Raw genomic sequence first — 15,666 nt, 5'->3', positions numbered from 1 at the left:
AAGGGAGGGGATAAGGGGGTTGCGAAAGTATAGCTGTAACTCGCAAGTGTAGCCAAGGCTTAGTCTCTCTGACTGTCTCCTGTTATGCTGAAGCCTTCCTCACGGACACATTGCTAGGCGTAATGTCAGCAGACTCTGGGCTCTTGGTTTCATTCAGTAAATACACTTAATTTTCCATTTATTCATTAAAATGTTTGAGAGTTCCTACTCACACACCACAAATACTTAACCTGGTATCCAGGAATCTTTACTGGACTAGTTGCTCTTCCATATTGGACCAGGTGAACACAAACAAAGTGTATAGTCAAAATGGATTTTATACATCGCTTTAGTTTTATAACAGGGCAACAGAGGGTGGGAACAGAAATGTTGTATTGCTGTAAGTATTAGCTCTTAATATCTCATCCTGCGTTAAATCTGTACCTTTATTGTCTCATGTTAATCAGATTTGCTTTGAACCTTCTCTAGGGGTAAGATAAAATCCCAGTTAAGAAGTATGATTGGAAATAAAGCTAAAGCCTTTCAGTAGTGAAGATTGGAGGGTGGACTGCACCATTTTGGTACCTTTGATAAAGCAGCAGTCAGAGGGCTGGACAATCTAGGTATTGATTTGTGATGAGTATGAAAGAAGATAGTGAAGTCACATTCACCCCAGAGCAACTTTCCTGCCAGTGGGGATAACGGGTTGCGAAGGTTCATTCATTAATATGTTTAAGCACTGCAGTGCTTGGCTGAGAGGCATTACAAGAGAGAAAAGCAGCATGATTATTATTCTGTGGTAGGTAGAAGTGGGTCTCGCGAAGGGATTTGAAGGAGAGTGCTGTGGCCTTTTCGATTTGTCTGGTTCATCGCTCCAGACCAAAGTGAGCTGGGGAAGAAAGAGCCAAGGTGCTTGTGGGAGAGGCAGATGAATGGGTGATGGAGGCTGCCATTGTGGGAGGCCTGGGGATGCTGGGGGCGATGCAGTAAGATACAGGAGCAGACAAGTAGGGAAAGGCTGCATTAAGAGGAGTCTTAAAGGTAGGGAAGAGACACTTGTGTTCTATAGAGTGCAGAAGGGTGAGGCTACATTAACAACAATGTGTTAACCCTTGAGGGCTCAGCCAAGTTCTAGTTCATCATTTAGCAGTAAGGCATTCCCTGGGAAATATCCCTCCCTCTTCCACTCTCTGACTTCACCCCCTGAACCAAGCTTCACAATCATCATTGCCGTAAACAGTATTAAATTGTTTAAAACTTATATTGTGTGTGTGTGTCTTTTTGTCTGGCGAAAAAAATTTCCCTGGAACCTAACCCCCCCATTTACATTAATTCTCATGGGGAAATTGGATTCACTTAACACAGGGGTGGGCAAACTTTTTGGTCCGAGGGCCACATCTGGGTATGGAAATTGTATGGCGGACCATGAATGCTTATGAAATTGGGGGTTGGGGTGTGGGGGGGTGGGCTCCGGGGTGGGGCTGGGGATGAGGGGTTGGGGGTGCAGGAAGGTGCTCCGGGCTGGGACCGAGGGGTTCGGATGGTGGGAGGGGGATCAGGGCAGGGGCATGGGAGGGAGTCGGGGTCAGTCCTGGGGTCAGCCAATGGGAGCAGCAGGGGCAGCACTTGCGGTGGGGACAGCGTGCAGAGCCCCCGGCTGCCCCTACGTGTAGGAGCCATAGGGGGGAGGTGCCGTTGCTTCTGGGAGCCATGCGTAGTGGAGCAAGAGCCGGACCCCGCTCCCCGGCTGGAGCGATGGAGCGGGACAAGCCTCAGACCCCACTTCCCAGTGGGAGCTTGAGGGCTAGATTAAAACATCTGGAGGGCCGGATGTGGCCCCCGGGCCATAGTTTGCCCACCTCTGGCTTAATGTCATTTCGCTTAAGGTAACATTTTTCAGGAACATAACTACAACGTCAAGTGAGGAGTTACTATATAGCGATAGGGGGCGGTGAGGAAGGTCTGATCTGGAACGGAGCTTTCTCAGCGTTTGCAGGTGGTTAGAGCTGAGGTTTTGGTTCCGGTTCATCTCTATTTAATTAATGTTCTTTATCTTCATCGTGGTTAATGATTGCTCACAAAGCACTGTGAGATCCTCGGATGAAAGGCGCTAGAGGAATGTAAACGATTGTTAATAATGACTGTTTATTGTGTTACTCACTGCGGCCTAGTGGTGAGAGCCTAGGCTTGGCAGTAGGACGCCAGGGTTCCAGCCTGGCCTGTGATTCACATGGACCCTTGCTGTGTGACCTGGGTAAACCACAGAGATCTGCCCTGAGTGTAGGAGGAGGGGATAATATTGTAATAGGCTTCTCCCCTGTTCATTAGTTGGGTGTGGGTAGTTTTGGTTTGAGGGAGAGGCTGGAGGAATGGGGTTCAAACAAGTGCTTGTGGGGGGTGGGGCTGCCTGACCAGTTCTAGGGGTACCATCGTAGGGGCTCTGACTGCATGAAAGTTGGTTGGATGTTTAGACAATGTGGTCTCACCTCATTCCTTTGGCTGCCCCGATGTTACTAGTATTAACCATCCCTGCCTCACAGCTGGAGGGGAAGTGTGGCTAATGTCCATGACATAGTGTAAGATCCTCAGATGAGACAAAGGAGCTAAGAATTACTGTACTGCTATTCAGCACTGCCCTTCTGAGCAGCAATTTGGCTCTGTGCTGCTTTAGTGATCTCCACAGAGGGAGAAATATCCCTTTGACTCAGAAGTTATTTGGTGGTTGACGGCAGGAAGCTCAGTTTACAGGAATCAGAGGGATAGCCATGTTAGTCTGGATCTGTAAAAGCAGCAAAGAGTCCTGTGGCACCTTGTAGACTAACAGACATATTGGAGCATGAGCTTTCGTGGGTGAATACCCACTTCGTCAGATGCATGTAGTGGAAATTTCCAGGGGCAGGTATAAATATGCAAGCAAGAGTGAGTCAGGCTAGAGATAACAAGGTTAGTTCAATCAGGAAGGATGAGGCCCTCTTCTAGCAGTTGAGGTGTGAACACCAAGGGAGGAGAAACTGCTTTTGTAGTTGGCTAGCTATTCACAGTCTTCGTTTAATCCTGAGCTGATGGTGTCAAATTTGCAGATGAACTGAAGCTCAGCAGTTTCTCTTTGAAGTCTGGTTCTGAAGTTTTTTTGCTACAGGATGGCTACCTTTAAATCTGCTCTTGTGTGGCCTGGGAGGTTGAAGTGTTCTCCAGGTTTTTGTATATTGCCATTCCTAATATCTGATTGTGTCCATTTATCCTTTTACATAGGGACTGTCCAGTTTGGCCAAAGTACATAGGCATTACTGGCACATGATGGCATATATAACATTGGTGGACGTGCAGGTGAATGAACCGGTGATGCTGTGGCTGATCTGGTTAGGTCCTGTGATGGTGTTGCTGGTGTAGATATGTGGGCAGAGTTGGCATTGAGGTTTGTTGCATGGGTTGGTTCCTGAGTTAGTTACTATGGTGCGGTGTGTAGTTACTGATGAGAATATGCTTCAGGTTGGCGGGTTGTCTGTGGGCGAGGACTGGCCTGCCACCCAAGGCCTGTGAAAGTGAGGGATCGTTGTCCAGGATGAGTTGAAGATCACTGATGATGCATTGGAGAGGTTTTAGCTGGGGACTGTATATGATGGCCAGTGGAGTTCTGTTGGTTTCTTTCTTGGGCTTGTCTTGCAGTAGGAGGCTTCTGGATACACGTCTGGCTCTGTTGATCTGTTTCCTTATTTCCTTATAAACTACGATACCCACACGAGGAAATAAGGAAACAGATCAACAGAGCCAGACGTCTACCCAGAAGCCTCCACTGGGTTAAACTTCTAACCAAGCCCTGAATGATCTGCAGGGCAAAGTGCAAGTGCCCACCGAGTATTAATAACCGTGCTCATGATTTAACCACTGTGTGTGTTGCTATTTCTGTACCCTGGGCCTTGCACAGACTCCTTCGTGCAATCTGACAATGCCATTGCATCATCTCTCCCTTGCTCTGGACGGGTTCATTTCTGGCCCCTCTCGTTACACACACTCTTCCGTGCAACTGCTTTGCAAAACTGCCCACCTCTGAACTCTTGCACCCCCTCATTTCAGTCCCCCGTGGATTTTGCACAAATCCTTCTACAACTACCTTCTCCATGATTTAGCCACGACATCCTTATATCCTTTTGCCAGGGGTGCTGTGCAGAGCCCCGTAGCCAGCGCACTCTGTATCCTCACCAAGCTCCTGCATCCCGCTGAGGAGAGGACAAGAAGCAATGGGCTAGAATTGCAGCAAGGGCAGTTTCAGTTGGACATTAGGAAAAACTTCCCGTCAAGTTTCAGAGTAGCAGCCGTTTTAGTCTGTATCCACAAAAAGAAGAGGAGTACTTGTGGCACCTTACAGACTAACAAATTAATTTGAGCATAAGCTTTCGTGGGCTACAGCCCACTTCTTCGGATGCATAGAATGGAACATATATTGAGGAGATATATATACACACATACAGAGAGCATGAACAGGTGGGAGTTGTCTTACCAACTCTGAGAGGCCAATTAAGTAACTGGAAAAAAAACCTTTTGAAGTGATAATCAAGCTAGCCCAGTACAGACAGTTTGATAAGAAGTGTGAGAATACTTACAAGGGGAGATAGATTCAATGTTTGTAATGGCTCAGCCATTCCCGGTCCTTATTCAATCCAAAATTGATTGTATCTAGTTTGCATTATCAATTCCAGCTCAGCAGTCTCTCCTTGGAGTCTGTTTTTGAAGTTTTTCTGTTGTAAGATAGCCACCCGCAGGTCTGTCATTGAATGGCCAGACAGGTTAAAGTGTTCTCCCACTGGTTTTTGAGTATTATGATTCCTGATGTCAGATTTGTGTCCATTAATTCTTTTGCTGAGAGACGGTCCGGTTTGGCCAATGTACATGGCAGAGGGGCATTGTGTGTAATAGCTAATCACTGGAATAAATTGCCTAGGGAGGTGGTGGAATGTCCATCAGTGGGGATTTTTAAGAGCAGGTTGGACAAACCCCTGTCAGGGATGGTAGATAATACTTAATCCTGCCATGAGGGCAGGGGACTGGCCTAGATGACCTCTCGAGGTCCCTTCCAGGTCTATGACCCCCTCCCCATGGCATATGGCACAGCTCAGCCTCTGCAATCACTGCGCCATTCGCCCCTTAGTCCAGTCACCCCGGCCATGCATTGCATTGCACCCCCCCCCCCCCCCCCCGCACTACTCATCTTTGCACCGCCCCTCTCTCTAGCCCCGCCCATACCGCCCCCGGGAGGAGCCGCGCCCTGCCCGCAGGCGCTGATTGGCTGGTAGCTCACGCATAGAGATGAGAAGGGCGTGGCCCCCGTCCGGCAGGGTCACGCGTGTGCCCGGCCCAGCAGCTGATCGCTGCCGGGCGCTATAAGAGACCGTCTGGGAGCGGGGGCGTGACGGGCGCAGCTGATCATGGCCGCGGTGGATCTCGCCAAAGTGGGAGCCCACACGCTGAAGCACGCCGTGAGCGGGCAGGTGAGCGGGGCAGCCCCCAGGGATCGGGGGGTCCCCACGGGTGGCCCCGAGAGCAGGGCGCCCGCACCTCTCCCGGCCCTGGGGAGCGTGGCTGGGGGGAGAGGGGTCCCTGGGAAGCGAGCTCGCTCCCCGGGGCTGGGCCCTGCTGGACCCAGAGCTTGCACTGCCGCGGCGCGAGGGGTCCCTGGGTTTGCCCCGGGTTAGGGTCAGTCCAGTCGGTCTTCTTTCCGCTGCCCCCCGTCTCTTGCCCTCCCGGCCAGGCTCTCCGCGTCCGAAACGTGATAAAACCCCTTTGGACTGGGGGGCGGGGCGGGGCGAGAGAGACAGACACACGCAGTGAACATGTTTCATAATCAGTTATGAAAATGCTGCTTGTGTCTGAAGACTCTTGATCCCCTTAGACACGCCTTAAATCTCTTTGCTGCCATGTTGTTGTGGTCGGTGGGTTGTTTTTTTTTGTTTGCTTGTTTGCACAGGCCAACCATCTTAATTCTCAGTCCGCTGTACCTTGCCTTGGTCTACTTTAAAACTAAGGCAGCAGGGCGTTATCTCGCTCCAGCTGAGTGATGATCTTGATCGTGTGTCCCTAATACACCTCAGCAGGTTCTGTTAAAAGCCCTGTTTGATGGGGGTGGGTGGGTGGTTCTTGTTTTGTTTTTCAGACTCATAATAATAATAATAATCTCCTTCCACCCCAAGTGGAAAGGACACGAGTCAGTGTTATAATAACACTTCCTGTTTAAAAAAAAAAGACACTTGCCTTATCCTAGTAGCAAGCATCCTCCAAACTCTGTTTTTAATCTTTCAGAGAGAAACCTCATCAGTTTATCTGCTACTGGCCAGATTTTCAAAAGTGCTCCACTCTCATTTAGCCCCACAAATAGAGGGTTATCTGCAATGCCCAGCTCCCACTGAGAACTCTCTGTTCATTTGTCCCCAATGCTGGGGGCTGAGTATACTTGACCATTGGGCCTCTTCTGTATAGGCCTTGTCATGGTTTCCTGGGCATAGTCAGTTTCCTCAGTGGGGGCCTTTCACGCCATGTTTCTCTGCTCCACTTCTCTCTCAAACCAGACAACATGGCTATAAACCACAAAGTGGGGACCGAGATAACGATCCCTCTAATACTGTACCTGGAAACTCCTCCTAACTCTTCAAACAAACTGCCTGATGAGCTTGCCAATGGACGATAGCCCTTGAATTTGATGAGGTTGCTAGAACCTGTAAGTTCTGCAACAAGTGTTAAGATGCTTTCCTGGTGCTGGCCCTGTGGCTACCGGTAATGCCTCTCCGTAGGTGGTGGAGTTCCGGGCCCTGTGGCGGGACCAGCCATGTGTGGTGCTCTTCCTGCGGCGGTTTGGTTGCCAGGTTTGCCGCTGGATTGCCAAGGAGACCAGCAAACTGAAAGAACTGCTGGACAGTCACAATGTCCGCCTGATCGGTGTTGGGCCGGAGAGCGTAGGCCTTCAGGAGTTCATTGATGGGAACTACTTCAAAGGAGGTAGGACTAGGGGATGGGAACTTCCCCCTCCAAGAGTTTCTGAGCTCTCCTGTCTCCTCTGGGGAAGTGCTGCACCCAGTTCAGAAAGCAAGGTACAGGAGTCTCTATTCATCCTTGTGCTCATGTAAAACCTGGGGTGCAGAGACTCCTAGTTCAAGGCCAGAGGGGACGACCAAGTCACCCAGCCTGCCCTCCTGACATGGGAACACCCCCTTTTCCATGCTAGAATTGTTCTTGTATTTCATTCCTGTGTATGCTGGGCAGTCATGAGTTGAAGGACGTGAACAAGGTGTAATTAGTACTTCATGGCTCCAAAAAGTTCCCTTCAGCGGGCTTGGCGTTAGCAGCTGCTTGGAAGGTTAAATTATACTTGCATAACCAGGTGGAGGAAACCTGTGCATTGCTGGCAGTCTCAGCAGAAAGGCCGAGGATATGGTGGCCATGGAGTCTGCCCTGCCCCTGGGGCATGTTCTCTAGAACCAGCCCCAGCCTGACTGGAAGAGCTGCATGGGGAAGCCTGCGGTACATGCTCTGTGGATAACTTCCGCTTCCAGCACTGTCCAGCAAATGCCTTTCTTCAGCCTCTAAAATTGGGACTGCCAGCCCAGACTTCAGAGCTGAGCATCTTTGCTAGCTTGCTAACTTGTACTAGGGCCAGCCGGGTGCAGTGCTGCGGCCAGGATCTGGGGGTTGTGAAGATGGCTTAAAGTCACCTGCTTGTCTCTGGCTGCATGTTACCCATTGCCTCTCACCCACTGATTACCTGCATCTGCAGATCTGGCCCACTCTTGACTAGCTCTGCAGAACCTGATTTCCTGCCTGAGCTCCACCACACTTCTGAGTGCCCCTCTTTTCTCCCCTCTGTCCATACCCCAAAATGTGCTGCCTCCATGCCCAGCTATTGGACCAGTCTCCTGAGTGACATTCATGCCACACCCTTCAGTATAAAACTCTGTGCCATAGATCCTCATGCAATGCCACTGATGGCCTCTAGGTACTACAGGAGCGTGTGCCTGGAAGCACATGTATTGGTGAAGTGTCTGGAGTGCTTGCAGGGAAGCTCTCTCCTGTTCTAGTCATGGGTGGATGCGGGGGAGAGACAAATAGGTTTGAGGCAATATCTTGCTGGATGATGATGCTATTTTGTGAGCTTGTTCTAGAGACTAATCGTGTTTTGACTATGAGCTGCTTGGCTGGCTGGCTGCTACTGAGAAATTTTTTTTTTTTTTTTTTGGCAGACTGGCATAAAACAAATACTGCTGAGACAGCACATCTACCCTAGTTGTGTTAACCTCACCTTTTTTCCCTCCCCAGAACTCTATCTTGATGAGACCAAGCAGTGCTACAATGATCTGGGTTTCAAAAGGTGAGTGGCTTCTATTGACTTATTGTCCTCAGTCTAAGAGAACCTCAGCCCTTAATCAAAGCAATTTGAAGGGACGTAGCTAAGATGGCTGGGGCCTGTTCTAGCAGAAGGCAGCACCCCCTCCTCTGACTGAAGACAGCTTTGCCCCAGTGTAGTTCTAATGGTCTCTGACTCCTGTGGGAAAGGGCTACCACATGGCAAACTGCAAGCCTCCCTCAGTACAAACCCACTTGGGGCTCCAGCTCTTGCCTGTCGCTTCGTTTCTCTGGGGACCATTAATGGTTAAGTGACTGTACTTGGTTTGAGACCTAGGCAAATATACAAGGCTTGGATCAAATTAAAAGCCTGGGCATACGAGCGAGATCCTGAGTTCAGTGGCTTCTGGCTAGCTCGTGCTGGTATGCTGGAACGCACTAACCACAGGGATCCATGGTGGTGCTTAGGGTCTTCGTTACAATGAGTCAAATTCAACTTTCTTCTTTTCCTCCCCTGTGTGCAGCCCCCTCACCCAGGGTCGCAGGGCTCGGGCTGCAGCCTCCTCTGCCCCACCATGGGGTCATGTAGTAACTTTGTTGTCTGAAGGGGGTTGCAGGACAATGAAGTTGGAGAACCCCTGGCTAATGTGACAACACTCGATAGCAAGCTGCATGTAATGAGTGCGGATCTCTCTGAGAGTTTAATTATTGGGGTCAAATCCTCAGCTGGTATAAACGGTGTAGCCCCATTGACTCAGCTGAATTAGAGCGGCAGAGGATAACCAACATGTCCTTTCTTCCCCCCTCAGGTACAATGCCCTGAGTATAGTTCCTGCTGCTCTGGGGAAACCAGTTCGAGAAGTTGTCACGAAGGTGAGATTCTAGATAGTAGGAAATGTACCATCTAAAGCAGTGGTTCTCAGCTGGGGTATGTGTACCCCTGGGGTTACTCAGAGGTCTTCCGGGGTACATCAACTCGTCTAGATATTGGCCTAGTTTTACAACAGGCTACATGCAAAGCACTGGTGAAGTCTGTACAAACTAAAATGTCATACAATGACTTGTTTGGTCTATAGAGCAGTATAAACACTAAATGTAAGTACATATTTATATTCTAATTGATATATTTTATAACTATACGGTGAGAGTACTCAATTTGTCAGCAATAATGTGGCTGGCACTCTTGTATTTGTCTGATTTTTGTGAGCAAGTAGTTTTTAAGTGAGTTGAAATTTGGGAGTACACAAGACAAATCAGACCCCTGAAAGGGGTACGGTAGTCTGGAAAGGTTGAGAACCGCTGCTCTAAAGGCCTGACCAGACTTGTGCTGAGCACTTGCAGGACTTCAATGGGTACATCCGGGACCCTTCTGTCCCACTGGCTTGAGTGGGTTTTGAGAGGGCCCTGAGCATCCTCAAGATGAGGTCTTTGTATCACACTTGCAATGGACTTGGGCTTTTTTTCCCTCAGGCAAATGCGGACGGCATCCAAGGCAACTTCAGCGGTGACCTCTTGCAGAGTGGAGGAACAATAATAGTCAGTCAAGGTAAATAAATGTGAATCCATCTGTCAAAACTACCATGTAACTGGCCATAGCTGGTGAAGGACGCACATTTCTAGATGACCTGCTTGGAGCGATTTGGCTGGTCGAAGAGCCTATGCCTGGAGAAGGCTTTAGAATCCATCCCATTGAAATCCTGCCTCAGGAAGGCAAGACAACTGGGTTTAGGTGGGGAGGCTTTGCAGATAATGGAGTGGGGTGGTGGGGAAACCTGACACAGGAAAAACTGCTAGGCAAGCGTCTGTGTTGTTAGATGTATCAGTTGGTTACGAATGGATGCCATCCTTGCTAACGCCGTGCTATTTAATGGGGTCTTTATGGTATTAGTTAGGCCAGTTAAGTCACCTTTATACTTTCTCAGACCCTGGAAAAAGTGTTTTTAGTTGTTCCTACTGCCTGCAAACTAAGACTAACTCTTGACCCAGCACTGCTTGGCAGGTCCATGGCCTGCATAAGGGTTCAGGCATTTGACTTCAGTTGTACTTGAAAGTATGCAGTTAACAAGAGTATACAAGGGCTCTGCCTGGGAGGGAAATCTCTTCTGGCTGAAACTTGGTACCTCCCAAATAGTGGCGTTAATGCAGAGCCCTGGTACATCTCTGCAATGGGAGCTGTCCATGCTGTGGGGTCTGTAGCTGAACGTACTTAAGCCTTTTTTGAGATCTGACCCACAACATGTCATAGTTTTCTCTAATGCTGCATTCTCCAGTTCTTAGAGTTGGGTCCAGCTCTTACCACCTGGTGGCAGTATGGTAGAAAGCATTCTCAAAACACTCTTCTTAACACAATTTAAATTAAAAAAAAAACAAAACAAAACCCTAGTTAAAATGCTGCCCCTTCTACAGAAAACAAACATTGTTGCTAACCTAATGTTTAGCTGCTGGAGTGTAAAGCAATAGGAAATCGAGTGCCCCTGCCCCAGTTGGATGTATGGAATGTCTGAGTACAGGACATGCTGCTTCCTCTTTAATAAAATAGCCCTCTACGAAGTCAAAGATCTTGCTTGGGTCTCAAGTCACACTAGGATGTCAGACTGCTCTCCATTCTGCAGCAGAACCTATTCTGAATGACTTCTCAAAGGGGAGCTGGCAAACACTTGTGATGAACACACCTGTACTTCTTGTTTGCCAACCCGGTAGTGACACTAGGTTTTTGTAATTGTTGGAAATGTCAGTGTTCCTACAGGCTTTAGGAAAGCCCCATGCTACCCTAGAACTGCTGCATCTGGAATTCACATGGGAGCGTGGGTCAGTACAGGTCACTGCAGACACAGGGCTTGTACACACTAGCGCTCTACTTCGGTATAACTTAAGTCGCTCGGGTGCTTCCCTGAGTGATGTAAGTTACACCGACCTAAGCACTGGTGTAGACAGCGCTATGTTAGTGGAAGAGCGTCTCCCACTGACATAACTACCGCTGCTCGGGGAGGTGGGGTGAGTAATTTGATGGGAGAGCTCTCTCCCATCGGCAAAGAGCGTCTGCTTCTGTGGCAATTCTAGTGTAGACTCAGCCCTGAGATTGCGAAGGTTTGAATGGGGGCATGGAGGGCAATCTGAGCTCTCACCCCTAAAGTGTTTTGCAGTCTGTGGTTCACTCTCTCTCATTGGGGTGCACATGAGCTGTTCTAGTTTTGATGTGGATGGGGGGACTGGCTGTCAATCAGTGATCCCTTATTAAAGGCTACATACGTTCTCTGCCTTGCTGCCCAATGCTTGTCATTTGTAATGACCTTAAATACATTCTGTCCTTTCTTCAGGTGGAGAGAAGTTGCTCCTGCACTTTATACAGGATTCACCTGGTGACTATGTTCCCTTGGAAACAATCATCAAAAGCCTTGGGATCTCGGCAAGTGTTAAAGAGGGCGTGAAACCTCAGGTAAGAGCTATTGTTCCTCTAGTGCTGGAAACTGAGCTACCATTTTTAAAAAAGGAAGGAACCTGCTGGAGCCACTTTACTCCAAACTTCACCTAGCTCTAGTTAAAATAGAGCACTGTACCAACAATGAACCAAGCTCATCTCCAGGGGAGAGGAATGCACGCTCCAGACATGTGATTGCTAAAGTGCACTGACTGATCAGTATCGGAGGGGTAGCCGTGTTAGTCTGGATCTGTAAAAAGCAACAGAGTCCTGTGGCACCTTAAAGACTAACAGATGTATTGGAGCATAAGCTTTTGTGGGCTTGTCACAGGCGTCTGACAAAGTGGGCATTCACCCATGAAAGCTTATGCTCCAATACATCTGTTTAGTCTTTAAGGTGCCACAGGACTCTCTGTTGCTTTTGACTGATCAGTGTAGACCCTGCTGGAGTGTGCTCAGAGTTCCCTGGTGTGCTTGAACATGGTGCTCGTTCATACCGGATAACAGGAAGTAGATGTTGCTCCTGTTTGCCAAGAGAGACTACACTTTGATCAGGACTACATTAAAACACACTAGGGGACGTTAGTGCCCTCCAGCAGGGTCTGTACAGTCCTGTTAGCGCGCTTCAGAAATCATTGGGTGTAGTGAGCTTTGCTCCTCATGTAGACAAGCCCTCACTCTGTTCGCTACCAGACTCAAGACTCTCCCACAGAGATGCTTGAAAAGTAGTGGATCTACTGCAGTCAAGGAAAAAATCAGGGGGTGGGGGGAAATGTAGCCTGAATGAATCCACCCCACGCCCTCTGGAACCTAGAGCCCTGCTGTGCTCTCCAGAGAGGGTTAATACGGAGACCATGTTCTGCTGCTAGTCACTACCGTGACTCCTCTGAAGTCTGGACCCGAGCAGAAATGGAGCTTCTACAGGGATCTGTGGCAAAGCTAGAGCAAGAGGGGGGCTAACTCTGTGCCTTCCCCATAGCAAAGCTACTGTTGCCTTATAATCCAGCTCAAAGGAGCACTTCTACCCAAGAGTCTCCGTGTGCTTTTCAGACCCTTTGGGGGAGGGGAGAGCTGCGTGAGCAGCATCAGGCACAGAGGAAGTGTCAATCTGGGCAAAAAGTCTTGAGCTTTCAAAAAGGAGACTTAATCCTTATGAACTTTTCCTCTTATTCAACCAGCTCTGGAGCAGGGTGGGGCTAGAGCCTGGGACTCCTGGCTCCCAGTGCGCTTCTTCCTCCTAAAACACCCCTGCTGCAGTCCTGAGCTGACTGTTTCCTCCCCCTCCCTTAGATCCACAAGAGGCTCCAGCCGTCCTCATGCTGTTACCTGGGGGTTTCAGAACCCGAAACTGTGGTACCTTCACCGTTTCACTCCAGGCAGTATCAGGAATAAATCCATGGGAACACAGCAATTTCTGACTGATAAAATGATTAATACAAGTAAACGTGCTTGTATTTAAAACTACAATTAGATATTAAGCATACACAGACATAAGCATTAAGTTTAGGATGTTCCAGATATAGTTACCCACAGTCTGAGATGGTTTTGAGTAATCGCTAGCCAGACTTCCAGGGGCCCTCTTTCTGTCCAGTTTATGGGGAGTTTAGATGTCAGCTCCTTTTCCAAAGAAAAGCTCCCTGGCACTGTTCCAAGGTATGTACTTTTACCTAATTTTTTTTATAGCTAACTTTAATAAAACACAAAACCTTAGTGACTTTTAGTGGGTCAGCATTCTAACCATTACTGGATTACCAATTTTCACACAAACAAAGGGAAAACAGGTAACTATGCCAGCTTTCCCTTTGCTGTTTGTGTGTGAAAGCCCTCTAGCAGAGGTGTGGCAAGGACAGCGAGATTCCCATCAGCTTGATGCTAAAGAGGATTTGGAAATCACTGGGCAGCTCTTAAGGCTAATGCTCTTTGGGAACAGAGCACAGTGTAATGCAGTTTGCCTGTTCCTAAACTGTCCCCGGGATCTCTGTAGCAGTAGTTCAAATAGCTTCTTGCAGCTGAGATTTGTAGGTACCACTAACTCTTGCTGAGCATCCAAGACTTCCAAAGAAATCAGGCTGTCCAAGGAGTGGGTAAAACAGTTACTTGACTACCCACACACAGTAGTAGTCGGGGTGTGTGTGTGTGTGTGTGTGGGGTGTGTGTGTAACTGTGTTAGTCTTATCCAAAAACAAGGAGTCTGGTGGTGCCTTAAAGACTAACAGATTTATTTGGGCATAAGCTTTCGTGGGTTAAAAAAAAAATCACTTCGTCAGATGTGTGTGGGTAGGAGAGGAAAGGACCAATCAACTTTAGTGCCCTCCCCCTGAGACCGTATACGTGACTGACAGCTTAGCCTCCCAATGCCCTCCAACAAACTTGTCCCATAAGGTTAATGGCAGCAGCCTCATGGATACCTACAGTGCTTCCAATTACCAGAGGAAGGTGCTTTTAGACTGGTCGAGCCAGCAGTAGGCCTAAAAGGAGGTGGTGTGACTAGGGATTTCAAAGGAAGGGCAGATGACTTGCTGGGCTTAAATACTTGGCTATGCTGGCACAGACTCAAACTCGCAGATGGAAAGATTCCTCTGTAAGTGGGAGGCTTAATAAACGTGTATGGAAAGTCAAGTATAACGTCCATGTGCTGTGGTGACTTGGAACGAACCCCTCCCTGGTGTGTGTTAATTATCACTTGTAACAGCAGTTCTGGCACTTGCCCCTAATGGCACCTTTCTGCAAAATCATTAAGTTCCACAGTAACTACACTGTCAACCATGCAACTGCCCCCTGACCTGAACTGTTGGTCAGGTCCGGTGACAGCAATTCCGGGCCCCAGGGCAGAACAGTTCCTCTTCCCCCCCCGGCCCCGCATGCTTCCCCTTGTGCACGTATCCCGAGAAAACTCTAGACTCTTGTCTGAGACACTAGGCTGCTATTGCAACTCAACAAGGGTCTACTAGAGAGACAGCCTGTAAAACATGGGTTCATAACTTCCTTGGTCAAAACTCTAATTTCCTTCCATCCACTAGTTATTGTGAACTTGTAGCCACTCTGGGGTTTTCTTGTAAATGAGGTAAAATGTGTAAACTACTTTGTGTTCTTGGAGCAATAGGCCAAGACTCTTACTCCAGGATCAGTTCTATTGAGTAGAATAACAAATCCTAGACTGATAGTATTGCTGCAGTTGTCAGACACCTACCTCTTGCTCTGTTTGTACAGCACACGAGATGTACCCATGGTTTGCACCCATAAGCTGAGAGAGAATTACTGCAGGAAGTGGACAAACAGGAAGCCAAAGGCAGCCATCATTGCTGCATATGAAAGTGCACAGCTTGAGGGTCTTTGTGCTTTGAGGGAGAAGGAAAGCAACCCACGTAGGGAGCCCCAGGAAGGGTGGATTAGGGTTTGTTTGACCTGGTGGAAGAAGCCTGGTTTTTCAGGTTCAGAAGTGGATTCCAGGTACAGGTGCCTTTATGGAAGCCATGAGATGAAGCTGGGGTCTAACCTAGTGGTTTAGAGAGGCTAGAAGAAAAGGAGGACAAGTGTAGAGAAGTAAAAGGAGCAAAATAGTCTTTTGTGTAGGACTTCCTGGGTGTGTCTCCCCTGCCCCACCTCCCCTTGGGCTTGAGGGAGCCACTTTGCTAACCCAATGACTGTCTCTCTACAGTGCGATGAAGAGGCCTGTACCAGATGATGGAGAGGAGCAGGGAGCAATTTTTCTTTAAGCAAGAAAGAAGCCAATGTGGTGACCTTATCTGTTCTACCACTTCATAGCTGCTGTAATCTCACCCCACTGTATCTATATTCATACTTTTGTATAATGGCCGAATCACTGAAGTGTGAGTAAATGCCCTAAAGCAAAGTGCTGTGTCAGACTGTCTTGGACAAGCATAACAAAGCTTTCCCTGTTGCTCAATGTGGTAACCAATAGCAGCTAGTATGGTGGCTTT

General features: G+C 48.5%; 1 protein-coding gene across 2 annotated transcripts; it reads left to right on the top strand.

The window, feature by feature from the left end:
• Window positions 1-5,259: 5,259 nt before the first annotated feature.
• On the top strand, window positions 5,260-15,578 carry PRXL2B (peroxiredoxin like 2B). 2 transcript variants are annotated; one of them, XM_034753168.1, is made up of 7 exons: window positions 5,260-5,465; window positions 6,762-6,966; window positions 8,281-8,332; window positions 9,117-9,180; window positions 9,778-9,847; window positions 11,623-11,743; window positions 15,384-15,578. In XM_034753168.1, the coding sequence occupies exons 1-6, from the start codon at window positions 5,403-5,405 to the stop codon at window positions 11,733-11,735; spliced, it is 567 nt and encodes a 188-aa protein (XP_034609059.1). In that variant the 5' UTR covers window positions 5,260-5,402; the 3' UTR covers window positions 11,736-11,743; window positions 15,384-15,578. The 2 variants fall into 2 exon arrangements, with proteins under 2 accessions (XP_034609059.1, XP_034609058.1); XM_034753167.1 differs by having other exon boundaries at window positions 5,267-5,465; window positions 9,778-9,853; window positions 11,625-11,743.
• Window positions 15,579-15,666: the final 88 nt, after the last annotated feature.

This window comes from Trachemys scripta, chromosome 19 (genome assembly GCF_013100865.1).
Source record: "Trachemys scripta elegans isolate TJP31775 chromosome 19, CAS_Tse_1.0, whole genome shotgun sequence".
In the NCBI taxonomy this organism is placed as follows: Eukaryota; Metazoa; Chordata; order Testudines; family Emydidae; genus Trachemys; species Trachemys scripta.
The sequence above is the reverse complement of the archived record's forward strand: the minus strand, read 5'-3'. Positions and strand labels throughout refer to the sequence as shown.

What these genes read in the sequence shown, in the direction of transcription:
- PRXL2B (XM_034753167.1), top strand. Translation starts at nt 5,403, where the DNA reads ATGGCCGCGGTGGATCTCGCCAAAGTGGGAGCCCACACGCTGAAGCAC. An exon ending in TTCGAGAAGTTGTCACGAAG is followed by an intron (nt 9,181 to 9,777) that starts GTGAGATTCTAG and finishes TTTTTCCCTCAG; the next exon opens with GCAAATGCGGACGGCATCCA. An exon ending in AAGAGGGCGTGAAACCTCAG is followed by an intron (nt 11,744 to 15,383) that starts GTAAGAGCTATT and finishes GTCTCTCTACAG; the next exon opens with TGCGATGAAGAGGCCTGTAC.